This window comes from Hipposideros armiger, unplaced genomic scaffold, assembly GCF_001890085.2.
Source record: "Hipposideros armiger isolate ML-2016 unplaced genomic scaffold, ASM189008v1 scaffold_9, whole genome shotgun sequence".
NCBI lineage: Eukaryota > Metazoa > Chordata > Mammalia > Chiroptera > Hipposideridae > Hipposideros > Hipposideros armiger.
Genome location: NW_017731359.1, coordinates 5,226,964 through 5,254,421, shown reverse-complemented (window position 1 = coordinate 5,254,421; position 27,458 = coordinate 5,226,964). Strand labels below are relative to the sequence as shown.

General features: G+C 56.9%; 2 protein-coding genes across 5 annotated transcripts in view; one reads left to right on the top strand and one right to left on the bottom strand.

Moving 5' to 3' along the window:
- Positions 1–231: 231 nt before the first annotated feature.
- Positions 232–5,728, top strand: HSD11B2 (hydroxysteroid 11-beta dehydrogenase 2). 2 transcript variants are annotated; one of them, XM_019653551.1, is made up of 5 exons: positions 232–579; positions 3,848–4,060; positions 4,176–4,361; positions 4,458–4,595; positions 4,776–5,728. In XM_019653551.1, the coding sequence occupies exons 1-5, from the start codon at positions 315–317 to the stop codon at positions 5,189–5,191; spliced, it is 1,218 nt and encodes a 405-aa protein (XP_019509096.1). In that variant the 5' UTR covers positions 232–314; the 3' UTR covers positions 5,192–5,728. The 2 variants fall into 2 exon arrangements, with proteins under 2 accessions (XP_019509096.1, XP_019509089.1); XM_019653544.1 differs by having other exon boundaries at positions 4,458–4,601.
- Positions 5,729–6,223: 495 nt separating this feature from the next.
- ATP6V0D1 (ATPase H+ transporting V0 subunit d1) overlaps positions 6,224–27,458 on the bottom strand; it is a 40,665-nt gene continuing 19,430 nt past the window's right edge. Inside the window, exons 2-9 of one of the 3 annotated variants that reach the window (XM_019655802.1) lie at positions 20,672–20,843; positions 12,277–12,455; positions 10,817–10,896; positions 7,431–7,508; positions 7,127–7,303; positions 6,943–7,020; positions 6,656–6,839; positions 6,224–6,540 (exon numbers count right to left, since the gene is read on the bottom strand). In XM_019655802.1, coding sequence (XP_019511347.1) covers positions 6,678–6,839; positions 6,943–7,020; positions 7,127–7,303; positions 7,431–7,508; positions 10,817–10,896; positions 12,277–12,455; positions 20,672–20,843 — 926 coding nt within the window. In that variant the 3' untranslated portion in view covers positions 6,224–6,540; positions 6,656–6,677. Of the gene's footprint in view, positions 6,840–6,942; positions 7,021–7,126; positions 7,304–7,430; positions 7,509–10,816; positions 10,897–12,276; positions 12,456–20,671; positions 20,844–27,458 lie in introns of all 3 variants that reach the window. The other 2 variants (XM_019655797.1, XM_019655808.1) reach the window with 2 other exon arrangements.

Here is a 27,458-nt window from a genome sequence, read left to right as displayed (position 1 = left end):
CCGCAGCGAGGAGGCTCCTCCTCAAGCAACTTTAGGACTTTGTTCTGGCTTCTTCGAAAGCGGATCTGGCCGCGGGGGCGGGGCGAAGGCGGGGGCACCTGCCCCGCAAGGGGTGCCAGGAGAGAAGTGGCGAAAAGCCCCACCCCCCTCCCCGCCTCCGCCCCGCCCTCTCCCCGCCCCCTGGGCTCTTTATAAGCTCGGCCCGAGGGCGAACAGTGAAAACGAGTATTTCTCCCGCCCCTCGCCCAGGCCCCGAGTTCCTACTCCTGCCCCGCAGCCCGGCCACCACCTCAGCCCGCCCCAGCCCCGCCGCCATGGAGCGCTGGCCTTGGCCGTCGGGCGGCGCCTGGCTGCTCGTGGCTGCCCGTGCGCTGCTGCAGCTGCTGCGCGCAGATCTGCGTCTGGGCCGCCCGCTGTTGGCGGCGCTGGCGCTACTGGCCGTGCTCGACTGGCTGTGCCAGCGCCTGCTGCCCCCGCTGGCCGCACTCGCCGTGCTGGCCGCAGCCGGCTGGATCGCGTTGTCTTGCCTGGCGCGCCCGCCGCGCCTGCCTGTGGCCACTCGCGCGGTGCTCATCACCGGTGAGTGCGCGGTTCGCGGAGCGCGGGGACTCCAAGCTCAAGGGCGGGACTGAACACCCAGAGGGCTCCCATGGCACACTAAGGCAAGGCGGGACCCCCAGCGCAGGAGTAGGCGATTCCTCCTCCCCAAGGTGCAAGGAGCGAATCGAGTAGGAAAGAAGGCGCCTCCCCAAGTCCTGGTTAACTACCTGTCGCTGTAGAGAGTGTTGGAGGGAAAATGAGGCAGGAGTGGGCAGGTGAGCAGGGTAAGTGGTGGCTGAGCAAGATGGAGTCTCCTGGAGTTTGGGGTTTATGCTAATGCCCCTCCCCAAGAGAGCTAGCTAGCTCCCTGAGGGACTTCAGAGGATTGTCACCCCTTGAGCTCTGCTAAACATCTCCATGTGGGATTCCCCATCTCTTCCTTGGAGCCAGAGGAAGGCACTTAGACAGGCAGTTGGGACCCCCACCCCCCAATTGGCTGGGATCTTGAGGTCACTATGAGGTCACTATGAATGCTTAGCTGCCCCTCAGATCCCTCCTCCCACCTCCAAACTGTGAGCACCCCACCCACAGTCCTCCTGGTCCTCTATGCCTAGGAAGGAGATCTTGGAGACCTGGGCTCAGGTGCCTCTGGCCGCCTGGCTGAGCTCCCTTTGTCTGGAGCAGGAAATAAATCTGTCAGCAGATCAAGGGAAGGGGAAGGGGGGCTGAGGCCCAGTCGGAAGTGAGGAGGAGGAGAAAGGCTGGGGGCAGTGGCTCCATTATATGGGGGAAGGGCAGCCTAGCCTATCCCCCAGTCACCATGGCTTTGGACAAGTGCTCTTGGCTCTGCCTTTGAATTGGGCTTGGGCTGGGGGCAACCACCAGACTGGCTTCTTGGAGACCTCAGTCCAGAAGCGGGCCCTGCATGATCAGATGGAGCTGGAGAACTTCCCAGAGGAGGCCATCCTTGAGCTGGACCTCAGAGGATGAGTGGAGATAGGTGGAGTATGAAAGGTGTTTTGTATCAGACAAAGGGTGCAGAACAAAGGCTTGAGGCAGAAATGAGCATGGCCTGGATAGGGGACAGTCAGTAACCAGTCTGGCTGCTGAGATGTGGTGGGATGTGAGGTTGTTACCTCAGACTGGGCCTTGAGTGCCGGGCATGAAGCCAGACACTACTGAGGCGGGATGAGGGTGGCACAAAGACTTTGGGCTTCAAGCAAACAGAGTGGAGATAGAACAGGGCTCAGACTGGATGGGAGAGACCTGAGTTCAGGTACAGTGGTGAAGCCTCAGGGGACCCCAGTTTCAGGCATTTATGGGAGATGACAGACCCTCCTGGTATGAAGCAGGGACTAGATTGTGATCTGCCCCCAGGGATGGGGCAGCTCCCCTCTTGCCTTCTAATTTGTGAGCTGCCTCAACAGGACCCAGGCCATCTGCAGGTACGAATGTTCCCTGAGATCTCACTTCAGGCCTTGGTGCTGCTGCTGTTACTTCTCCTAGCCTTGAGCCTAAGAGGGAGGTGAGAGGAGGGATGCCTTCTGTGACTTGGGCTCTCCATCTCTGGTTCCAAAGCCCCACAATGGAGGTGGGGGGAGGCGAAGAAGACTGCCAAGCCCACCCCGTCTAATCATCAGGTGCAAGGCCTCCAAGTTTCCCAATGCCCCCAAACTCAGGGAGTTTCACCTGACTGCTAGAAAGTAGGTGACCAGGCCCTGCCTCACCTGCCAGAACTGCCACCCACCCCTCCCTGAGAATGCCCCTGAGAACTACTGGTCAACGTTACTCCTGGAGCTCAGCCCTGGCAGGGTTTGGGCTGAGTGGCTGGGTGCCTTGTGTGCATATCTGTGCACTGATGGGTAGCAGGGGCCTCATGAGAGTGAGCCCACGTGTTATTCACAGCTCACTGCAGGTAAGTTGGAAGTATGTACAGGTATTGAGTGTGTGCAGGTGAACAAGAGAGTGTGCAAGGTGTGGATAACTATGCTGGGATAGCAGAGGTAAGGCTCCTGGAGGCCTCAGTTACCCTGTCTGCTCTGGAGGATAGCTTAAACAAGGGGTTCATGCCCCTCCCCCAGCCAGACTTGCCCAGGAAGGACCTCTCAGCCTGGGCTGGCTGGCAGGCCCCCAGCCACACAAAGCCAAGCTCACAGCCCCCTTCCTAGCTTTGTTGTCTGACCTGGGGCTGAGTGGGTAGGGGGGTGGAGAGCCATCCAGGAATCCGGTAGCAGAGTGGCTTTGCAGGGGGAAGACTAGTGAGGGAGAAGGCTCCACCCACAAAACCAGGATCAAATGGATCCAAGAAAGCGAAAAACAGGGACTTATCAGACCCTCACTCTGGCTCTGCCTAGTGGTCCCTTTCTCTACATACCAAAGGCAGGAAGTTAAGCCTTCAAGAATGGTAACTGACCTCAGGTCACATTTCGTGAGTGTGGGAAGGGATTCAAATGCAGGTCTGTTCTCTTCTCCATCCATCATTGTCCTTGTCCTGGGAGCAAGTGGTCTGGGTCTCAGAGAATGTCCCACTGTTGCCACTCATTGGAATTCCAAGGGTGGGGGTCAGGGGTGAGGCCAGGATGGGCCTCCAGCTTGCCTAGAGCCTGGAACAACAGTAAGGGTGTATTGAGACTGGGAAGGGAGGCTGGGCTCAGGTTGGGCAGGGCCTGGAAAAGGGGAGTAGAGGGCTTGGTCTTCATCCTCAAGGCTGTGGGGGGCTTGGAAAGGTTTTCAGCAGCAGAGCCATAGTCATTTTTGGAAAGATCCCTCTGGCTGCTTAGGTAGAGAATGGGTTCTAGAGGCGAGATGGGACAGGACTAAAGAGGGGACTGCTTCAGTGACCAGGTAAGAGGAAGAAGCCTGGGCAAGGGCAGTGAGAAAATAAGGGAGACTGTGCAGTAATACTGAGCATGTGAGCTGAGGCCTGATATCAAGCAGGCAGAAAGACATTGGGGCTGGGACTAGGATAGAATCTCAACCTTACTCTTTCTTTGCTGGCTGGGTGACTTTGGGAAGCAACTTAACAATATTAGATCTCAGTTTCCTCATCTGTTAAGCCATGTTTGATGGGGTCGCTATGGGGAGTCCGGGAGCTCACAACTGTGAAAGAGTTGATGCTCAGGTGCTCAGCCAGAGGGGCAAAGCCTACCAGAGATGGGCCTAGGAAAGGAGTGAGAGCTGCTGATTGCTGGTAGGTTGGGTGTCCAGGAGCCTGGATCCCATTTGGACCCTGGTGATCCTGGGGTTGTCTCAGGCTGGACTGGGCCACAGTGGGAGTTCACTGGCTGCCCTGCCCTGCCCTGGCCAGGCTGTGACTCTGGTTTTGGCAAGGAGGCGGCCAAGAAGCTAGATGCCATGGGCTTCACGGTGCTGGCCACTGTGTTGGACTTGGATAGCCCCGGTGCCCTAGAGCTGCGTGCCTGCTGTTCCTCTAACCTAAGGCTGCTGCAGATGGACCTGACCAAGCCAGCTGACATTAGACATGCACTGGAGTTCACCAAAGCCCACACCACCAGCACGGGTCAGTGGGCACGGCTCCCCCAGGAGAGAGGTGGCTGGGTGGGTATGGAGGGGCAGGGATTGGAGGTTTGCTGCTGGGCTGACCCACAGCTTTCCTCCCTGTTCCATGCCCTCAGGTTTGTGGGGCCTGGTCAACAATGCAGGCTTCAATGATGTGGTGGCTGACGCAGAGCTGTCCCCAGTGGCCACGTTCCGCAGCTGCATGGAGGTGAATTTCTTTGGGGCACTGCAGCTAACCAAGGGCCTCTTGCCACTTTTGCGCCGTTCGAGGGGTCGCATAGTGACTGTGGGCAGCCCAGCAGGTGAGTACACTCCTACACTGCAGCAGAAAAGGAGCTGCTCAGGATGCTGGAGCCCCTGGCCCAAGCTGAGCTGCCCCATCCCCAATCCATCTCCAGGAGACATGCCGTATCCATGCTTGGGTGCCTACGGGACCTCCAAAGCAGCCCTGGTGCTGCTCATGGACACATTCAGCTGTGAACTTCTGCCCTGGGGGATCAAGGTCAGCGTCATCCAGCCTGGCTGCTTCAGGACAGGTGAAGGTCAGGGTTTGGGGTACACAAAACCTGGGGCTGGGAAAAGAGGGTTGTGGTGGTGGTCTTATCTGGGGCAGGGACCGGTCTAAAGAATGGGTGTGACTTTGGCAGGAGGCAGGTCTCTGGTGGGATAGGCAGGCCTGAGTCTGGCTTTGGCTGACCTTACCACTCCTTCCCCAGAGTCAGTAAGAAAAGTGGACCACTGGGAGCGGCGCAAGCAGCTGCTGCTTGCCAACCTGTCTCAAGAGTTGCTGCAGGCCTACGGTGAGGACTACATCGAGCACTTGTATGGGCAGTTCCTGCATTCGCTGCGCCTGGCGCTGCCTGACCTCAGCCCGGTTGTAGATGCCATCATTGATGCGCTGCTGGCAGCTCAGCCCCGCCGTCGCTATTACCCAGGCCGGGGCCTGGGGCTCATGTACTTCATCCACAACTACCTGCCTGAGGGCCTGCGGCGCCGCTTCCTGCAAGCCTTCTTCATCAATCCCTGTCTGCCAAGAGCACTGCAGCCTAGCCAGCCCAGCCCTACCCCCACCCAGGATGCAGTCCAGGATCCAGCCCCAAACCTGGGCCTTTCCCCCACAGAGGCCCAATGAGCAGTGTATACATATGGCCTTGCGGCTCCAGCAGAGGCAGTGCTATGAGCCCTTGACCCTCCCCTGGGTATTGTGCCCCCCAAGTCTGTCCTAGAGCCTGACCTAAAGCACCCCAGCCTACCCACTGCCAATGCCCCAGGCCAGGCCTGGTGAGGTTGAAGCTTCCCAGGCTTCTCTACTGCTTCAAGAGACTAAACAGACCTTCCAGGGCATAAGGCTCCACTCTGCACCTTGGAAAACCCAGGTGGATGGGGCATTTAGTACAAGAAGTAGCTATAGCATTTGACAGAATCCTGCAGACAGTGCCTCTGCAAACTAAGGAGTGATGGGGTAGGTTGGGGACCCCCCCTCAGGATTACTTCTCAGCACTAGTGCCTCAGTGCTGCAATTCAAAGGGTGACTCCCAACTGTTTCTTGACTGGCTCAAGAATTAGGGCCCCGATCACCCACTCCAAGCCCCCCAAGCCACAGGGAGGCTGCATATCCTACTTGCCTGATTGCCATTTTTTAAATAAAGATAAATTTTTATTTCTCCTAGAATGGGGGAGATGCTGTTTGGAGGGGGTAACAGACTGTGGCTGTGTGACATATTGGGAACTGCCTGGGGACCCTCTATAGCTCAGCATGGGGGCCAAGGCTCTGGGCACAGACTCTGTGGTTCACACTTACACACTTCACTGACCTTGGGAAGATCATTTATCCATAGGTTTGGGTTTCCTTATAGTGAAATTGGGGTGATGACCCTGGCCTAGAGAGTGGTAGGGCTCAAAATGAAGCAAATAGGGAGACCTGGGTCTCTCCAGGGACAGGACCCAAGCCTCCAGCAGAGGAAGGGGCTATCCTCCAGTGACTCCCCAGCCCTGAGGAATTCTGGCTGCACAGGAGCAGGTCAGCCTGGGGCTGCCAACTGAAACTGACCAAGGAGGTAGAAGGCTTAGGCTAGGTGGGAGTGGGCTCAGTAAGGGTGCGCCTGAGGGAAGCTGGGGGTCTGGGAGAGGAACTAGGTACGGCCCAAAGGAGACAGCAGACAGCTGGGCTTACAGAGGGCAGTTTATTGTTCAGAGGGGCAGGGCTGAAGGAGGAGGATGCACAGCTACTTCCCCCGTGCCCCAAAGACACACACACACATACACACACGATCCTTCCCCTGGACCATGGCTCTGGGGGTGACCCACAGAGGGGAAAGGAGGCTCATGTGCCCCAGGGGTTCTCCGGTTAGGGAGGGGCACAAAAGTGACCACATGCTTCTCAGACATGTCAGCGGCTGTAAACAGGGCTGAAGGGGTCTTCCTTGATCTGGAGGGGGGCCTTGGTCCATCCTTGGTGGGGGAAGCGTGTACACAGTCCCTCTGTAAATCCAAGAGCAGAGGGTCGGGAAGCTGGCAGCCGCTATGACAATGTATTACCCCCAGGGGAGGCAGGGGAGCTGTATCTTGGTCACAGCACACAGACACACACACGCACTTGAGAGCCTTGGGCCAGGCCGCTAGAAGATGGGAATGTAGTTGTCAATCTTGGCGCGGTGGCGCTGGGCAATGCACTCAGCAATCCACACAATGTTGCGACATTCCTGCTCCTTGAGCTTCACAAAGGCGTAGAAGACACCAAAGTGGAACTGGTTCAGGAAGGCCAATTTGTTCAGTTTCACCTGTGGATAGAGGCAGGCGTGGTGTGCAGGTGGCTGTGACAGCAGAGTCAGGCCTGAGATGAGACACCAACCTCTCCCTGTGATGGACAGGCCCGGCACCCACCTCATGCTCGAAGAATCGGTCCTCCAGGGTCTTGTCTCCAGGGTTGCTCCCTGCACCCTCGAAGAGCAGCTTGTACTCCTGGCTCAGGGGAGTGGTGGGAAGCGTGAGCATGAGGGCACTGTTGGGCGTGGGGATGTGGGTGCCAATACACCCGCCCCCCCCATCCTGTAGTGAGGGCACTCACCGGGTAGTAGTCGGCCACGTTCTTGACCTGTTCATAGTCGTCAGCCCGAGCCAGCTGGGCCAAGCCCTCTGGGTAGAGCCGCCCGCAGTGCGGAAAGAGCTTGGCACGGTCCTCCTTGGTCAGCTCTGTGCCAAAGGAGTTGATGGTGATGATGAAGGCGCGGCGGTCTGCTTCAAACTGTGGGACCAGTGCACATGCAAGGAGAGAGGGGACGACGAAGGCAGTAGCCAGTCAGTTGGCAGGGCTTCCCCTAGGCCTACCTTCCTCCGGGGACCAGCAGGCGGGAGGGTGGGCAGGCACTCACCTCTAGGATGGGGCACATGGCATCGGCCGTTGTCCCGCCCAGTAGGGTGCAGAACTTGTAGAAGGACTCCAGGTAGGCCTGTGCAGAGCATGGGGCTTGTTCAGCCCAGGCAGGGAGTCTGGGGGGCTTGCCGGGCCTACTCACAGTCCCGTCCCTCCCCAGCCCCTTTCATGGTGAGTCCAAACATTACACCCATGAACTGGCCAGGGCAGCCCCACGTCAGAGCCCCTGAAACAGCCACAAACTCCAGCTGTTAACCGGCCAAGCATCAGTAGCCTGTTGCCTTGTCCCTCACCCAGGAGCAATTTCTGGCCAACTGTCTGCTGCATGGTGCAGTGCCCCCCCCCACATCCTTACCCCACAGAAGCCTAGGCTCATAGAGAGTCTCTGTCTTCCCTGTGCTGCTCTGCTTGCTTTCCCCTCAGAACTTGCTTCCTCAGCCTCAGAAAACCACATGTCTATGGCCTAGTGAGGGGAGGTTACTCCTGAGAGTTCATGGAGATGGTCTGGACTAGGTGCCCTGTTCCCTTTCGGCACCTCACCTTACAGAACACCTCCTTCTCCTCCCATTCCCCAGGCATCATGCAGCAGGAACCAAATTGTCAGCCCAGTTCCTGCTGAGGGATGGTTATTGCCTACACGGACGTCAGTCCTGCAGAGCAATGGCCGGACACATGGGCTGCCAGTAGGAATGAGTACTTTCTGCCCAAATTGGATCTGCTGGGCATGAGGAGAAGACAGGTCATCCCAGGCCCCAGGCCACTCCCAGAACTATTGTAATAAAACCAGCCAGGCACAGGCTTGCACCTCTCTAAGTCAAGGAAGCGGGGATTGTCTTGTGGCCTCCCTGGGGAGCTCCCTTTACTCAGACCCTCCCAGGTACCATCTGGTGGCATGGTCACAGGGACCCTGGCTTCAGAGGCTAGATATAGAGACTATTCTTCCGAGTTGGGGGTGAGAGCTGGGAGGCATGGAAGGCCTTCCATGCTGAGATGTGCCCTCCAAGGTGTAGAGACCTTTGTACCCACCACCAGCTGACTTGGGCCACCAGCTCTGCTGCCCCAATGGAGGAGGTGAGATGAGACCTAGGTGTCAACAAGCCCAGGCCCAGCCTGGCCAGCAGCACTGGGCAAGCTGGGCTCAGAGGAAGGCCTGAGGTGACCACTGGGGTCACAGGAAACACAAATCTAGGACAGGTCAGGGAGTAAGAATTCTGGAAGGGAAGAGTGGGTCACAGCACAGAGGAACCCCAGGAATCAGAGGGCTTGGGTGGCAGAAATAGCTGCCGACCTTCCCATAGCTTGGCGATGCTGTTTAGTCCTTCTAGTACTGTCCCTAGCCACCTCCTTCCCTGTGGCCAGCCAAGCTGGCTATGCCCAAATCCCCAGGCCTGCCCCAGTGGGGTCTGCGGTTCTTGTGGGGAAGCCACCAGCCTTTGCGGAGAGGCTGACCCCAGGGTAGGGGAGGCTGGTGGGACAGGCCCAGAATCTCTTCTGGAGGCTAGGGCAGCTTAAGAAACTGGCAAGACCCCAAAGGCCCAGGTACCAAGGTCACCTTTCCACCCCCACTCTGTGCCCTGGAGGAGTCTGCCAGCCCATGGTTGTTGCGCCAGCTGCCTACAGTTCCCACCCAGCAGGCGGCTGAGGGTCCGCCTAATCTCCCATCTGTGGCCACTGGGCTGGTACATTGCCTACTGGGCGGGCGGTCCTGGCACAGTGCCTATAGCATTAGATCGATGTTTACGAGCTGGTGCCCCGGCAGCCCTCACCAGTGACTCCAGCTATAACCAGTTAGTCCCGGTGAGTGTGTGGGTGAGGCTGGGGGGACAGCCGCACCCCTCACCCTGTCTCAGGGCAGGGAACCCGGCAACATGCCAGCTGGGAGGGAGGGAACGAACACATGAACACACACACAAACACACACACCCCACTGACTGGCTAGCCTGCCTCCCTACTAGTGAAGTGGATGAGCGTGCTTGCTTTGCAAACAGGCCGAGTCAAGTGTGATTCCCCAGTGCTGCCAGTGTCTAGCAAGTGGCTTCAGGCAACCTACCCTACTTCTCTGAGTCCTCAGTTTCCTCATCTTACAAATGGGAATACTGATGCCTACCTAGCTCCTAGGGCAGTACTAAGGATTGAAGAAGTTGATAGTCTTACCTCTGGGCTCATCCCCTCCATCTGTCCTCCACATTGCAGCCAGAGGGGCTTTCTCATGATACTCTGACCTGTGGGAAGCCTTTGTTGGCTGGCCCTGTCCACCAGATAAAGTTCAAACTCCTGGTCTGGCATTCAAGGCTCTGGGTGACTTGATCCTATGCCTGCTTCTTTTTCTAGCCCTATCTCTTGCTGTCCTTCTGGAACCTGCACTTCCACAGCAAACCGCTTGCCACTTGGCCCATGTTCCATGCTTGCTTCTGCATGTGCTGTTCCCCTGCCTACACCACTGCTACCTCCAGGCAGGCCTTTTGCTACCACCACACCCTCCCTGCGCTCTGGCCCAGAATCCTGCAGGGAGCCTGGAGGGCCTGGACTCAGGCTGCAGCCAAGAATTGGCCACCTAATGCCAACCAGGGCAGGGGAGGACCCTCACTGTAAAGATCCAATAGACAGATGTTCTCAGGGTTAGGTCAGCAGGGCCCTTGGCCAGTGTTATCCTCAGCCCTCCTTCGGGGCCTGCCCACTGCTGACCCATGTTCCTGGCTGCAGTCCATCAGGGGTCCTGGCACCAAAGCTCAGCACCTCACCTCAGCTAGAGCTCAGTCTATCCCAAATGTCCCTCACTGGTCCCTTACCAGCCCCCTTTCTTGGCTCCCAGCTCTGCTCCCAACCTCTTCATGCCTGGGCAGTGCTGATCAAGCCCACTCTATCTCCAGGGGTCACCAGTCTGTGCCACAGCCTGGTGGGAAGCAGAAGGTAGGGGGCACTGAGAATGTTGGGACATGGTACTGGCTCGAGGCCTTGGACCCTGAGAAGGACACAGGGACCTGACTATACCTGGCTGAGTCCCTCCCCTCCCCGTAGCTAAGCACACTGTTGTCTCTGCTCAAGTGCCTGTCCTTGCTGGCAACAGTCCAGGTGGGGTGAGCCTGACAGCTATGGCCTGGGTGGTGGCCCGTGACCCTCTGGGATGCAGGGAGAGCAGTCATCCAGGAGCCAGCTCTGACAAGCCGAGCTGTGGAGCACCCGCCACTCCTGCTGATCTTATCTGGGCCCGCCGCGGGCGCCACGGGATGGAGAACCTGTTCCATGCAGCCTTGTGCCCATCAAAGGAGCCAGAAAGTGAATGGAAAAGCCCCTGGGGTTGGAGCCTGGTGCAGCTGCACCCTGCCCCACCACCCCACATCTATCACAGGCCCACCCGCTTGCAGGTTAGCCCCCCACTGCTACCTTGTAGAGAGTGTTCCGGATGATCTCAATATTCATCTCATCAAGGTCCTGCTCTGAGATGCAGTCCTGGAAAAAAGCCGCTGAGGAGGAAAGGCTGGGCATGAGGGTGGGTGAGTGGACTTAGCTTAGGGAAGAATCCTGCTGATGTTCAACTGCCCCTGCTGAGCACACAGGGACCCCTGCCACATGACCCATCTGGCTGGGTATTGGGGGGCCCCCAACCCAATCTGGGCTATTGCCTTGGAAGTGGCAATACTCTGGGCTATGTGCACTGACCTGGGCTTCTCCTGCCTTCTTGCTCCTAAAACTGATTTATAAAGGAGGCAGTCAGCCACAAAATGATCTAATCACTGCTGGGGCAGACCCAAGCTTCGGACTATGCCAAAGACAGGCTTGCAGGAGAGGCCATGACATCCTCCCTTCTTGAGGGGCAGCTGTGGATTTTGGGTCTGACGCCCACTTCTCTGTATCCCCCAGGAGAGCCTGGGTTCCACATTTGGAAAAGCAGCATTTTCTCCTTAGGACAAGAAATTAGTTCGACAGCTGGGTGGGCATGGGCCAGAGACCCAAAGGGCCACTGTTGGGCTGGATGTAGAGGCCAGAGCAGGATACAGCCCCCCACCCCCACCCCCAGGGGAGCCTGTGGACTCACTCATCTGTCTCTTTTTTTAAAGATGGAGACACTGAAGAAACCACAAACACCCTAGAACTAGCTCAAAGTTACGGGGAGAGTCTATGACAGATAAAGCCAGCGGGTAAGGCTCAGGCCTCTTTGTGCAGGATGAAGTGCTACTTACAGCCCAGTGGTTCAACCCTTGTGGCTTCCTGGAGGTGGTGCCCTGGGGACTAGGACTCTGGCTATGAGGGCACTAGCTGATGACAGCCTTAGTGCCTTCTCCCCAGCCTCCACAGCAGGCAGGAGCCAGCACTGCTTAGGCGGAGCCCTGCAGGAAGCTCCCAGTTCCCCTTCCTTGGCCTCTAACATGAACCCTACATCCTGCCGGACACTGCCTGACCTGGCCCCTGGGACCTGCTCGGTAGAGGCAAGTGAAGCTATTTGCTTCCCTCCTCTTCTCAGGGGCAACCAACCACTCCCACCCTGCTTGGGGACCACAGTCAGTAAGCGCTCCCAAGACTCCGAGGGAACTGGGCCTCTCTCCACTCTCCTTGAACCCAGCCCTCATGTGCATTCTGAGAAATCACCCAGTTTCGCAAAGATAGGTGGTCCGAGTCAGGCCCTGAGGGTAGCCTGCCTGGCCCAGTAAAAACAACAGCAAAGGAGAAGGCAGAGTGAGGAGGAGGGAACAGGAGGGGAAGTCGAGGGGAATATAATGATAATGATAAGCAGCAGTGGGCAGGCCTTGCATCCAGCTCAGGGTCATCTCCGGGGTTCCACAAACCCCACACTGAGGCACTGACACTGATGCCCACTTCCTCCCTCCTCCACCACAGAGGCTCACCAAGGGGCGTGTCCACTAGAATGGCATTGTAGAGCTCGGCAGGTGTCTGTGCAATGTTCACGGCCTCCATCTGCTCGAAGCTGCCTAGTGGGTGGCACTTGGGCACAAGCTCGGCGATAGAGCGCTGGTGCAGCGTACCCGTGATGAGTAGGATCACGTTGTCAATCATGTAGCTGTAACTACAGGAGGCACACAACAGCAGGCAGCCCGTCGGGGGGTGGGCTGGAAGTCCGGATACCACGCCCCTGCCCCCACCCTGCACAGGCCACCAGCCCCTTGACAATGAATGCTACCTCAAGGGTGCTGCAGATAAATACCACTAGCTTCTCTCCCTGCCCAAGAGCACCCCCTACTCAAGTACCAGGAGCACAGGACAGACATGGCCTTTCCTTGGTGGGCAGGAGGGAGTGGAATTCATGGCTCACAAGTGACTGGGAAACAGGTAACTACCCCACAGTGTGAACCATGTTCTAGAAGGACACAGGAACCATGGGCACATGGAGGTGAGGTGCATTGGCCAGCCTGGGGGATGCAAGAACTGGGAGATGAAAGTGTGTCCTGGGAACAGAGAACAGTGTGTGCAAAGGCCTGGAGGCGTTCACTAAGTGGCAGCCGCATTCGAGGAACTGAGCAGAGTCAGGATTGGCAGAGGGAAAGGAACCAGGGCATTGCTGCCAGCAGGGTGGGGCCTGGAGACTGGTCCTGTAGGCTGAGCTGAGGGTCCTGCCTTCATTGTGAGCATGAGGGATCCACGAGCAGGATGTAAGTAGGGAGTATCCAGTCCAGTTAAGCCATTCTGGCTGCTGGGTGGGAACAGAGGACGAGGGGAAGATGGCAAAGGGAGGAAAGGCTGAGGGGTGGGGTGGAAAGAAACTTCTCTAGGGAAGGCCAGAAGGGAGCCAGTGGGAGGGCCCCTCTGGAGTAAGGCCCCAGGTTAGGCAGAGACAGAGCAGGCAGACAGCTGCCCTGCGCAGCCCACTCCAAAGACAGAGCACCGCCTTCTCCTTTAGGGACTAAGGCCAGGGCCAGGCATCCACCCAGGAGAGCACGGAGGAGACCCAGAGACCTGGACAGGAGGCTGGTCAGTCCAGGTGGAGGCTCCGCAGGCTCTGTGCTCTGGACAGTGCATGGACAGCAGAGGGGGCTGTGGAGCTGGGGAGGGGTGGCGATGCCAGTTCAGACCTGGTGAGGGGCACGTTCTGCCTCCAGTCATTAAGACAATGCCACAAAGGGACTAGGGTAATGAGTTCTGTGTAGTCACCTATGTGGGGATAGGGTGAAGAGGGGGAAAGGGCCCCAGGCCACAGTCAGGCTGCGTAGCCACAACATTCCTCCAGCTTTTCACCAGCGATGAATTCAGGGCACAAAGGAGTTGGATAAGGCCTCGGGGGAGGACATCTTCCAAGACCAGAGGGGCTCCGACTGAAGGGTGAGAGCTGGGGTGGAGGCTGCTGCCCTGAACTGGGCACTGAGCACAGGCCCCAACCAGCCAGGCCCCTGTCCTGTGACAGTATTGTGAGCACCAGTGCTGAGGCTGTCCAAGGAAGACCCCCGGTAGGAGTGGCCCCCAATACCAAGGGAAGAAAGGGAAGGAGGTTGATGGCCCAGGCTTCAGCTGAGAGAGCTGGCCATTGGGGGAGTTCCCACAGGGCCCTCCAGGAAGGCGGCAGGAGGAAGAAGCCACAGCTCCTGTCCCAGCCTGACCCCTACTCCCACCCAGCCAAGCGCCCTGCTACGACCTCTGCTCTCCTGGGCTTGGGGCCAGGCAGCTGCCCTCCCTCCGCCCCCAGGATGGCTGGGTCAGTCAGCTACAGGATGTGTGCTGAGAAGACACAGCCCCCCCCCACCCCTGCTTCTGAAACTGAGGGCTTCAGGCAGGGCCCACTGGCAGTTGTAAACCAAGAGGCCCACATGGCTAGCCTTCTGACCCTGACCTGACAGAGCTGGCAGAGTACAGAGACCTCAGAGAGGTTCAGAGTTTAGTTTTGTGCCTTGGTCTCTGGCCCCAGCCTGCATCTTCTCTACCCTGGACAGCACATTCCTCCTGCTCCTGATGCCTCCAGAATCTCATGTACCCCAGGACCATGTTACATACTACCTCCTACACCCCATCCAGCACCACTCTAGCCATCATGCTCCCTGAAACAGCCACAAAGACCTCACCCCCGAGCCTAAGGATGCTCTTTTACACTCACAACCCCCTGTACAGGGAGGGAGAGAACAGCGTACCTCTTAGACCTGTACTATCCAACTGATCTCACAACCATCTGCATCACCAGCCATCAGAGGAAACAGGCACAGAGAGTTCAGGCACCAGGTCATACCATATGGGAGACGAGCTCTCTGTCCTCATGGTCAGCGTCTACATGCCTCCACCCATGTCCAAGGTTCCCATGCCCTGGGGCTCTATACTCTCCCCATTTAGCCTTTTCTTCTGAGAGGGATCCCCTCAAGCTAGTCTTCCTTTTTTCTAAACCTACCCACTCCTTGTGCCTGCAACTCAAGGTTTCAGTTTAGGGTGGGAGCGGGGCTGGGGCCAGGGCCCAAGGGATGTGCCTCAGGGTATTGGCCCCACCTCAGAGGAGAGCCCTGTGGGAAGACTCCACCGTTTGGCTTTGCTGCTGTCCTTCCAGCGATGCGGAACAGGCCAGCTATGACTCACTTTTCAGCCCCGACAGCAGATGTGGGGGCCAGTGGTTGTAGCCCCTGGCTGCCCCCTGCCTCTCCTGCTAGAAGTACTAGGTGGGCAGCAAGGGAAAGGCTGAACCGAGTAATGGTCACTTGCCCATCAGCCCCTTTCAAGGCTCCCTTCTAACCCAGGCCAGGCCAGCCTTGGGTGATCCTGTGCCAGGCCCAGCACTTCCCTCCCCCTAGGTCAACTACAAGGCTGCTGCAGCAGCAGCCCCTGCTTTCTCCCCTGGCCAATGAAAGCCAGAATCCTCTTTCCTGGGAGAAAGGAGGCAGGGCAGGCCTGGCAAAGATGACACTGGCCCAGCTGTCTGCTTCTCTCCCAAGGCCAAGGTCTTCAACAGGCAGGGAAATCCTCCTCCTCCTTGTCTGGCTGCAGCAGCTGCCTCCCGGCCCCCAGAAAGCCACTCCACCAGTCCTCCCTTCATTTGGCCTCAATAGGGGAGAATGAGGTTCCAGCTGGTCAGCGTCTCCCTCCAGAGGAAGACAGCTGGGGAGTGGACAGGCGGCTGTCCGCCAGGCCAAGGAGGCCCTCGTGGGGTGGGAGTGGGGCAGTCTGTATTCCTCTGCCCAGAGGCCCTCCCTCGCCCTGTGTCTTGAAGATTTAACTTGGGTTGGAGTTTAGGAAGCCACTTCCTCCAAGAAGTTTTCAGAGTCCCTTGCCAATCCTGTACCTCTGTTATGCCCTTTGGCGCCACCTGCTGGAGCAGCATGGCCTACTTCCACCTTCTCACCATCCCAGCCCTGGGGGCCAGCCTAGCTCTGGTGGGGAGGCCATGATAACTAGGTACCCCTGCCAGTCTGTCCATCCATAGCTCCCAGTAGTGGCTGCTAGTAACAGTATCTGTACTCAATCACATCTGAGTCCTTCAGAGCCCTGCCCAGGGTGGAAAGTGAAGAGATATCAAGCTATGGTCTCAGCACACCAGCTGTCAAGCCTCAGTTTCCCTTCTGCAATCAGGATGACTGAAGTGTGGCCACAGAAGAACTACTGAGGTTCTGGTCTTCTTCTCATTAAAATCCTGCCCCACTCAGAGGCCCAATTGGATCCTCCCACTTGATCTGGGCCTTCTGGGCCTTGAAGAGCTCCTGTGTGCTCTCCCCCAGGCCCAGGAAAACAGTGTGTGTGCTAGTTCTTCCTCAAGGCAGGAGCCAGGTCTAGCCCAGGACTCAGAAGCCACAGCAGGTCAGAGCCCTAGCCTGTACACACCCAGAAACACTAGTTGTGAACAGCGAGGGTTGGAGGACCAGGAGAGGGAGGCTTAAGAAAACCTGATGCAGCAGGGTCTATGGTTGGAGCAATGTGTCCTGGGGAGAATGGCAAGTGTGCTAACAGGTGCACGGCACTTGAGGCCATTGTCCTGGGACAAAGCCTCCCTCTAGCTGCCCACTCCAGGCTGGTAGCACTGAAGCCCCTGGTACAAGAGAAAGATGGGACCTTACCTCTCCCAGATGGTGTAGTTTCACATGCCCAGGCTCTGCCAATGAGTACCCGGAATGCAGGCAGGTACTGAACACTGGGGATGGTCCCCTTCAGGGAAGCTCACTCATCTAAAGACAAAGGTCTCTGGGGCCCACCTGGGAATCCCTAGAGAGCAGACTCACTTCTCCCACAAGCAGCTCTCCCAGCTTCTCTTCCGGGGCCTACTCTTTAATGGGAAACCATCATAGAATGGGCCAGATAAAGACACCCTCCAAAGCCAAAAAACCCTAACAGAGGCTCTATCACATGTCACATAGCAAGTTAATGGCTGGGCCTGGAAGGGGCCCTTGGTACAGTGACATATTACATGTTACTGCATAAGATTGAACTGAATCATCTCAAGACCATATGACTAATGACAGTCAACTTCAAGGGGACCTATCTCACTCAGGGTCTGTCTGCCCCATGCCAGGCAGCTGCCTCTGCTCTGGCCACCCACTCTCCCAAGTGGCCTATCTAACCCCACCTGATCCTGGAGTCCTCTTAATGCTAGGAAGCCTCCTGTGACCCCTAGCTCCATTTGTGGCAGCTGTTCGCAGGCCTCTCCAGGAGCTGTCTACACCACCACTGGCACCCATCCCATTGCATCCATATATCACCCTCCCTCTGGCACTGGGCCTGGCCCAGAGCTGATACTGGTAACGTGTGTTGGCTGAAGGCTGGCTGGGATCTACAAAACCATTGGACACTGTCTCTCATCACGGGAGGGCAAAGGAGGTCTTAACCAGCTTTTTCTTGCACACTTTCAGTCACAAGGAACTCATGCAAAAGCCTGTTCCAGCCACCTTGGGGCAGCTCCAAAGGCAACTAAGAGACTCTGAGGGATGCAGCTAAGGTGACCTCTGTGGTGTTCCCAACCTCTGCCCTAGCTGGGCCAGCTCTGTCTGTGGGCAATGATGACATTATTCCCTCAAGTCTTCACACCCCGGATGAAACCTCTAGCTGACATTTCTATCACTTGGGGGACCGCACTCTCCTCTGGACATCTCCAGGGTATGGGGTGCCATGCTCCATCTGCTCAGGACATGTAAGGCTCCCTTGGTCTAGAACTCTCCACCCCCAATTTCTCCTTTAAACACCTTTCCCCTCAGCCAAATAGCCACATCCTCGGAGAAGTCAGTTCTGAGTCTCCAGCCTGGGGGAGGTCCCCTAGACAAGCACCTTTCCATAACACCACTCCCCACTTCTGGGATGACTCAGAGTAGAGGAGGTGGAAGAGGTGGAGTGGAGAAGAGCAGCCAGCAAGGTAGGAGTTAAATTGGAGGGACACCATGAGAGGAAGGAGACTGCTGGAGGGGGGTGAGAGAGGTGTGGCTTCTGATTAGGCCTGGAGAGCTTGGCCACGTGAAGGTTAGTGGTCACCACTAGCCAGGGCCTTGTGGTGGAATGACGGGACTGTGGAGGCTGACTGGAGGCTAGAAAGGTGAGGGGAGGTGAAAGAACTGACAGTGAATGTACAAGTTTAGGTCCCACAAGAAGGGTTTTTAGTGGTGTGAGAGATTTCAGGGTTTTTTAGATGCTGATGAGAAGAATCTGGAAGGGAAGGTGGCTGCACAGACAGAAATGCAGATGAGTGGCCACTCAGGGTCCACAGGACATTGGCAGAAGGACCCAAGAAAAGAGGGTGCCTCTGCCACAGGATTGGGGCTGGAGGTACAGATGCAGTGCTGGGAGGACTGGCCTCTATTGTCTTTGTGGAGAAGGTGGTGGGTAATCAGCCCAGAGAGAAGATTTGGGGGTGGGAGAAGGACGCTGTTTAAGATGGGGAGACACTTGGTGGGGGGTTGCAGGGTGCTGAGTAGGGAGAGCAAGTGTCCGGCTGGGCAGAGGGACAAGTCAAGGCCAGCTGAGCTGGTCTGCGTGCACGTCTGGCAGTAGGGATCACCCAATGCCGGCTTCCCCAGCTTTGCTCCCGGCAGTGGAGGTGGGGGAGGGTGCCTCCAGGCTGGAGGCTGCTGGAATTCCTCCAGGGCTGGGGGGCTGCCAGCTGGGCGGAACCACAAGATGGGCAGCCAAGAGAGCTGTGGATGTTGGCAGAAGAGCGCTCGAATGATGGACCAGGGAACCTCAGCTGGAGAGGGAGGAAAATGAAGACAGAAGGGGCAGCAGGGGAGGAAGCAAGTCCCAGTGTCCTGCTGAGTCCGGAACCCAAGTCCCACAAGGGACTGAGAGTGGGCTGGAGGGCCTGAAGGCTGTGGGTAGAGAGGGAGTGCCTGACTCAGCGATTTCAAGGGTGGAGCAGTTCCAGGGTGACATGGCCTTGGGTAGCCATTGGTGGGGGCAGCTGAAGTGGAGAGCAGAGGAGCGGGTCACTGGAAATGACGAGGTCATGGACCGAGCAACCACAGGTTCAGAAAGGCTGACGCGTGGCTGCTGAGCTCTTCCTGAGTGAGAGCAGGAGTAAGGGGATGGGAAGACTGTAAGCCACAATCACCCATGAATGGAAGGGGCGGGAAGTGACAGCCTGCCACAGGATAGCACTTGGCTGCTTTAAGCATACTTGGTGCTTGAAGCCAATCTCCAGCAAAGAGCTGGCGACTGTGCAGCCTCAGTCACGCTCAGAGCTCTCTCAGGTTTCATAGCCTGGCAGGCTGAGACCAAGTCTCAGAGCACCAAGACAGGCCAGGGGCTAGCTACATAGGCAGGTGGCCAAGCAGGCGGCAGGATGGAGGACATCTGCCCTCTGACCACTGGCATGGGGCTGGGTCAGACCTCCTCTGGCCAGCCTAGCTGGCAAAACCAGAACATTCACCAGGAAACTGAAGGAACCTTGTGCAAACAAGATGAAGGCTGGGTTCTGGCAATAAATGCATTATTTCCTTGTAGTCCTCAGCTCTGGCCTTGGGGCAAGGGACATACAGACCCAGGCTAGGGGTTGATTGACAGATGGGGTGCTGTGATGTGATCCACAATGCAGCAGCACAAGACACACCCCATCTCTGTCTGGCCTCCTGTCCCAGTAGGACCATGTCAGCTGTACCTTGACCGGGGTTAGAGCAGTGATTATGGGCCCAGCCAGGACAGCAGGGAGGCCCATGGGAAGGCAGCCTGTGGCCAGGAGAGCTTGCTTCCCAGCCTGGACAGGTTCCCTGAGCCCTTCAGGTGTCCCAGACTGTGGCGCTCGCCTGAGGATGGGGCCCTTCTGGCTGCAGTGGATCTTGAGTAAGAGGCTATTCTTGGCGGGGAAGTGGTGGGGGGATCAGGCCAGTCAGCAAGGATGTAGCCCTGTCCCTGCAGGGACAAGCAGGGCAGATATGCCAGGTCCTAAGGAGGAGGGTAGGGGCACCGCAATCAGGGAATGATAAAAGCTACATGGTACCCAGAAGAGTGCTTGGAAACACTTCCCCACAACACACACTCACACTCCACCAATTCAGAGCACACTCTTAAGCCAGCCATCGACCATACCTCTGCTCACCACTGTGTGAGGCAGCCACCTGGACAGGGGGCATCTCCTTGCCAACCAGTCCCTGGCTCATGGCTCATGGCCATCACTGCAGAGGGGGGCCTCTCTACCTCCGTGTTTCCATAGGTAGGCCTGGCAAGCAGAGGCTGCCTTGTCCAACTGCCCTCCCCTGGCCTGCAGGTCCCAGGTCCTTTCCTCTCTCAGTATCTCCAGGGTCACAAGCATGGGGGCCTGGCCAGAACTGGGAAAGGCAGCCGCCCCCAGCACTCCCACCACCTCTTCTCCTTAGACCCAGGGCCATGGTCAGAGAAGATGATGAGGACTGGGACTCAGCCCAGATAGGGCTCGAAAGCCTGAATGGTCCATCCCAACCGATAACCTGGCTCTTCAGAGCTCTGTCCACCCAGACTCCCGATCATGGCATGGGGTGGGGAGGACCCAGTGAGTGTTCAGTGTGGGTGCTGTCGGGTGAGTGAGGAAAAGGGCTCCCATTGTCCCTGGTCTCCCCACCTCAATCTCTGTAACATCAGGGGTGCAGGGAAAGGGGCTTTATCCAGCACTACAGCGTGGGACATCTGCCTGCCCACCAGATTCCTGGCCAGCAGTGAAGTGGCTGGTGACCCCACTCTGTGGATGGTGGCTTAGAGGTCCAGGGTTGTTGAATGACCAGCCCAGCCACACAGCCCAGGAGGACTCTATAGGCAGCTGGCCTAAGCCCATGCTGGGCACAGCTGTTCTGCCTAGTGTGCGTGTGTGTGTGTGTGTGTGTGTGTGTGTGTGTGTGTGTGAGTCAGGGGGGCACTATAGGGTGCACTCACGTAATGAAGTCCAGGAAGCTGGCGAGTGGCTCATAGGCGTGGTTCCTCATGTGGCGGAACTCTACCACCATCTTCTCCTTGAGTCGATCATCAATGACTGACACTGTCAGTGGTGACGCCTCATTGGCCAGGAAGTTGCCATAGTCAGTGCTCTGCAGGTGCAGTTTCAGGTCTGAAACATAAGGATGGGCAGTGAGGGTTGGCCGTGCTGAACCTCCCCGGGGCCCCAAGTCCCCATCCCCACCCCAATTCTGGGCCTCAGCCTCTCCCCTGGAGTTGTGTCCTGCTGCTACCCCACGTCCACCTCCCTGTTAGCTCAGGGCCTACTCCAAAGCAATCAGCCAAGGCCCTGGAGATGCCCCGGACCCTTGGGCCATGAGCCAGTATATTGTCCAAGCACAGTACAGAGTCCAAGCACAAGTAGAACTACTGTGCCTCCAAATGATAAGAAGGTCCGGGAAACCCCAACCCAAGGTGCCACTCACAAGCCTCTGAGGCCCTTCTGCATGGCAGGCTCTAGGATGGCCCTCACCTAGAGCAGAATAAGAAATGGACCCTGCTTTCCAGGGCCTCAGGGCTAGCTGAGCAAGCCAACATACCCCGAGGCAGAAATGATACATATTAAAAAGAGATGCCATAAGCCCTGGGGGTATAGTGGAGATGACACCCAAATAGGACTGAGAGGATAAGAGGGCATGCTAGGCTGGGCCATCACAGAGGTCAGAGGAGTAAAATACAAAGGTAAACAGCCAGGAGGATGGCAAAAGTGAGAAGTGGTCTAGAGGGCAAATGAATAGTGTAATGGGGAGAAAAGGCTGGGAGAAGAGTGGCCTTGCCCTAGGAATGGCTGGGGGTGGGCAGGCCAATCCTACAGGCTCTTGGGGACAGGATGAGGGAAAGAGGAGAAGACAGAGCAGAAGGGCCCTGGGAAGGGACAGGTAAGACTCAGCGGGATCGTGGCAACAACAGTCTCCCAGCGTTGCCCTTGCCTCCCATGCCCCAGTCTATTTCCACACTCAGCCAGTGATCTTAAAACACAAAGCAGACCATATCACTTGTCTGTACATCCTCACCCCAAGGCCTTTCCCTGTCCCCTTGCCTGGAAAGTGGCGATCTCTCCTCAAACACTGCCTCTTCAGAGGCCTCTCCAAAGCCCCTTTCACTTGAGCCACTATTCTTTGTAACACATATCCCACCTGGCACAGGACATATAAACTCCATGACAGGGACTTTTGATCACTGTGGTATCCTGGAGTCTAGAACAGAGTATTTACTCCTGCTCAGTAAATAACTATGGACTGAATGAAAGACTGGGGAGAGGGTGGATGAAGACAGCAGGACGGTTTACTCCTGGATTTTGAAGTGGGGAACAAGTGGTTAGTGATGGCATACCAAGGACAGCGGCTGGGAAGGGACCGTATGTGCATGTTTGTGCACGTGTGTATGAAGGCCCAACAGCCAGGGTTGGCTTCCGCTGCAGGGGACTGCATTCTTCCTGTCTCCTGGGGAAGTCACCCGGAAGACAACAGGAAAGGTCCCATTTGTGAACATTTCCACAAGCCCCCCTGACCAAGGCATCCTTGTGTGTCTGTGGGCCTAGAAGGCCACGCTCTCCTGGGCTTCTTAAAAGAGGAAGGGAGAATGGGACCCATAATCCCTCTACAGGTTTAGGAGACCCTGTAGGACCCCTCTTCCTATACCCCATCAAGGGAAGAATGCTCCCAGCCTATGGTCAGGTGTGTTAAAGGAGAGATGGAAGAGTATGTGGGAGGGAGAGAGGGGACGGAGGGAGGACTGTGCATGCCATTGGAGTAGACGCCTTCCAGCTGCATCTCTCGGTGGCACCTGGGTGGCGGGCAGCACTCATGTCCTCTGTGGCTCCTGGGCAGTCACAGAGTGGACTTGAACCTTATAAGGCCCGCAGGAGGCCTTCACCATCTGCTATCTTCACCAACACTCTACCATTCACACCTACTTTTCTCCCGTGGCCACCCAAAAGGGGGAGAGAACTAAGGGTAAGGAGGAGCAGGGAGAAGCCACTAGCCCCCTGCTCTGCCACATGGATGCTGCTGTCTTTTTGCCCAAAAGATGTACACACTCTATGTCCTCAGCCCAGGCCATCTGCCATGAGCCCCTGCCCTGCGCAATATTTTTTCCCCATCTCACCACAGTCTGGTCAGGGCCCACTTACACCTGGAATAAGGCATGGGTGGGAGAAGGTGCTTTGCTCAGTAACAGTTGAGTTGTTGCAATATTTGGTTTCCCATTTGGTTGTTACAGAAAAGTTCTTACCTGTAACTGATGGTCATTGAGGTAATAGTCTATCACCTGTATTTCTACCTCTACTAATGGGCTTTATGTGCTAAATGTTAATATCCTTGACCCTGGGCAAGGGCAAAAGTCTTTTTAAAAGAAACATGGTTCACTTGCATAAAACTAATCAGTTTTGAGAGGTCATTAATGCTCTTGAAGTGGTTTTTGTGGATGTGAAGAAAATGGTGAGAATATGAATTGGTCCCTCTTACAGTACTGAAATTAAATCTACTTTATCAAGTCATATTCATGCCCTGATTTCACATATTTTTATCTACCAATAAACATTGTGATACTTGAAAAAACAGCAGGCAGGGGGATCTGGCCTAAGGAATAGCAGGTGTTCAAATCCCCGCTAGGGGAAGCTATGCAGCGGACAGCACCTAGAAGCCTGGCTGGAATGTGGTGTTCTGGGTCAGACCGTCTGGTGCCGTAGCTGCCAGCCCAGACCTGCCTCCTCAACCGGACAAGAGCCCTTCTCAGGCAATGAGACTCTTTCCTCTCTAGCTCGCAGCTGGGCCTGGAAGCTAGGCAGATGTACCGGGCAAAGACCTCGTGGCAAGATCCCTCATACCAATGGCCCCACTACTCTCTGGGACAGGGAGTCCAGGCCCTGAACGCCAGCCCAGCCTCCTGATTCCTACCCTCCGAAGTATCCAGGGGCTGGGCCTCCCCAGGCATCCTTGCACATGCTGCCAGGAGGCTTCCCTGAGTGCCATCATTGTCACCTCCTTCTCTAGCCTCCCTAGCGTTTCAGCAGTGTGCCTCAGCCTCCGCCTTTGCTCCACATGGCTTCTCTTCCCAGGAAGGTTTGCTCAACAACTTCCCCACCGCCAAGTACCCTCTCCCCTTCTCTAGTCCCCAATGACTCCATCCAATACCTGGCACTGATCATGTAGGAGTCAGCACCCCAACATGAGGGAAGAACCAAGAGCCACTCTAACTGGAAACAGATGGGGCCTTGCTGAGCACTCAGCTCCCTGCCAGAAGCAACCTGCGTACTGGACCTATCAGGCATGACCATTTCACAGACTCAGAAAAGAAAAATCGGAGGGAACATGAAACTTGTCCAGAGTCCCACAGTAGAGGGGCCAGGATGAGGATCAGGCCTGGTGGGTTCTGTCCATCCTCAACTCTGGTCTCCTCTCCTCCCCTACCCTTTATATCCTTGACCACCTTCTCCCATAGCCTTTGGCCTAGGACAGACCTTTCATAGATCCAGCTGCCCAGACAGACGTTAGTCCTAGAAGAGCTGGCAGTGGCAGGCCCTGCTCCCTCCATGACCTTGGAGGCAGCCTGGACACTCACAGAGGTATCTTAGACTGTCATGACTCATGGATGAGCCCCTCTAGCATCACTTGCGGGTCAGCCATTCCTTAAGAAGCTAGGAATGTGTGCATTTGAACAAAAGGGGCAAAGCTGAGGGCTGGGCTCTCTTTTACATACCCGCTGCCCCTGGGACTTAGCACAGGCCTTAAAGCAAACATCCCTGTGCCTTGGCTGCGGCTTTCTGCTGATGCTGCATCTGGGGAAGCCACGGCTCCCAGCACTGCTGGAACACAGACGGCCGGGTGGTTTCTGCTGGCATTTGTCAGATCAGAGCAAACCCAAGAGACTCTACCGAGAATCCTGCCCGAGGCCTGAGTGTCTTCCTTACCAGGAAACTCATTTTTAAAAGCCTCCAGGGACGATCTCAAAGGCCATTCCAGACCACTTTCCCTGGCCAAGCCCATTTCTCCCTGTGACCCAGGGAGAGGGGACAGCCTGCCAGCCAGGAAGGCGACTTGAATCCCTCAGGTCGGCCCACACAGGGCTTCTGAACCAGCTCTGACCCTGTTCGAGAAACCTGGCGCCCAGGCCCAGTGGCTGGCAGCCCCAAGCCCTTTAGACAGTCCTCAAGGCTGGGACAAGGCCCATTAGAAACCTCTCCCCCCACCCCCCAGCTTCCTACTCTCTGAGGGATGTGAGGAGGAAGGGGTGTGACTGGGGGTGAGATCTGAGCACAGGAGGAGAGGCCTGGAACTTGTTGAGAGCTTCGTGGGAGACCTGGCCACCCAGTCCTGGCCCAGCACCCGAGGGCAGCCGAGGACGCCAGAGGCTCTGGAAGGCAGGGGCTAGTTCTGCTCTGCGCTCTGAGCTCAGCAGCTTGACAGTCTCAGTGACAGCCCCAGACGTGCCTGGGCCGAGGCATGAGCAGTGTTCTGGTTACCACAGACTCGGGGGACCGCTCTGGTTTACCCACAAGCCCAGCTGTCTACCCCAAATCCTCCCATCCATGGCCCGGCACCAGGAATGTCTGGTCAGCTTGGGATCTCTCACAGCAAAAGACTTCCTTAGAGGCGGATTTCTAACGTCCAAGAAGATGCTGCTGCTGCTATCAGGAAGTCTGCTCTGTAGTCTGACTTATATCCCTCCACAAAGGAAGCCAACCAACTCAGCGTCTCAGTGCCTCCAGCCTCCCCTAAGGGTCTTGGGCCTGCTCCTCAGCACCCCCACCCCACCCAAGACCTTCCCATCACCTCTTCTGTTTCCCAGGGTTACCTGTCCTGATGTTCTGGTAACTCCCCAACTCCATCTCCTAGTGCCGCCCAGGTCTCACCACCACCAGTGCCCTTTTGCTGGCCTCCTGCCCATATTGTGGCTCCCTGCTCCCAAGTCCACTCTCCACACCGTCACCAAAGTGAAGTCGTCAAACATGTCATTGTCACCTTTACCCAACAGTCCCAGTAGCCCCAGAGCTAGAGCCCTGCCTCCTCCCCACAGCCTGTGAGGCCCCATGGCCTCAATCCTAGCACTGCCTCAGCCTCAGCCCTTGACTTTTGAGCCTAACAGTGCTGTTCCTCACCTAGGATGACCTGCCTGTGATCTCTACCCCAAGCAAGTGCTCTAGGGAAGTCCACAGGATGCCCTAAAGAGAAGCCCTTGAAGTGCAGGAAACAGGGCTGCTTCCTCAGGCCCAGCCAGAGGGACTGAGTTGGGAGAGCACACCCCCAGCCTGGAAAGTTAGAGAGAACCACTGTCCACCTTGAGGTTGCCTGTGTCAGAGATCACTGCCCCGGGTCCAGCAGGGTCACGCTGAACTCTCTGAAAGCGCCTGGGTAGGCTGCAGCCCAACACCCTCCTGGCATGGCTGTTCCTCCCAGGGCTCCCAGGTAGGGCCACACCAGACTCAAGCTGGCTTCATAGCTTCCACCTGTCCCTTCATCTCCTGCTTACTCCTTAACTCAGGTCTCCTGGGCCAAGACCCCTCAGCAGCAGAGCCCTGGCCCCAGCTGGCACGTCTGATTACAATCCCAGCCCCTGATTAGCAGGAGGGCATGGGGACCCCCTAGCTTGATCTGCACTCTCTGCAGGACAAAGTGTGGGCTTGGCAGCCAGCCCCAGCCAGGCCTTGAGAGGTGGCAGCTGGGCAGCCCTGCCTTTCATCTGAAACCTTCCTCAGATCCTGTCAGCGCTGAAAGCGATCTTTCAGCCCCTCCAGGGATCCTAAGGTCAGGAGGCACGTGGCCTCCCTAGCCCCCAAGCTTCTACAGCCCCTCCCCAAGGGCCCCAGGGAGACAGGAAGGGAGGGTCTTGGCCCTAAGCCACCCCAGGGGCCCAACAGGCATAGAGGCAGCCCCTGGCTCAGTACACTAGGCGGGGCAGCCCCCTGCTCTAGACTCACCCATGGCCTCATGGCCCATGAAGGGGTCCTGCGGGCCAGCTGGCCACAGCAGAGTGTGAGAGGACAGTGTGTTCCCAGACTTCACTTCTGCTTTTCCAGAGGTCACTCAACGACACTCTCCTGGGGAGCTCAGGGGTTTTCAGGAATTAAGGCCTGCTGAGTGAAAGCAGATGTGCAAATATGCTCCTTAGAGCTGGTGTGCCCATCCTGCCACTCTCTGCGAGGTTGGCAGGGCCTTGAAGCCTGTTATACCTCTCTCCTGGATGTAGGTGAGGGGTCTACTTTAAAGGGACTGGACCTGGGCTCTAGCTCCAGTACTCAGTCAGCCCCAGAGGCTCTATAATGCTGCAACTTCCAGGGGCTCAAAGCAGGGAAACTCAAAACAGATGGACAGATGTTGAAAGATGGCTAGGCTGGTGGCCCAATGGAGCCAGAGCGCCCCCTTGGTGAATGTGCTGTGCCTGAGTCTCCTCCCCAGGCTCTGGGGGTGGGTGAGACCCCTTCTTCATTTCAGCTCCAAAGCAGATGTGTACACTGGATGCCTGGCTCTGCAGGGTCAGAGTGTCCCATCTGGAATGCCCAATGTGGGGGCCACAGCATGGAAACCACTAACCCTGGGTTAACTTGGGGACTGCAGCACAGACTAAGTATCCTCTTTGCCTCTAGGCATCTGCCAGGGCCCATCACAGGCTCCCTGCAAACCTCATACAACACCAATTACCCCTGGATTCCAGATCTTCCTATCAACTGTCAGTTCTTCCTTCCCTCTCAGGTGCCAACGTGCCATTCCCCATCCAGAGTTTTGGCATT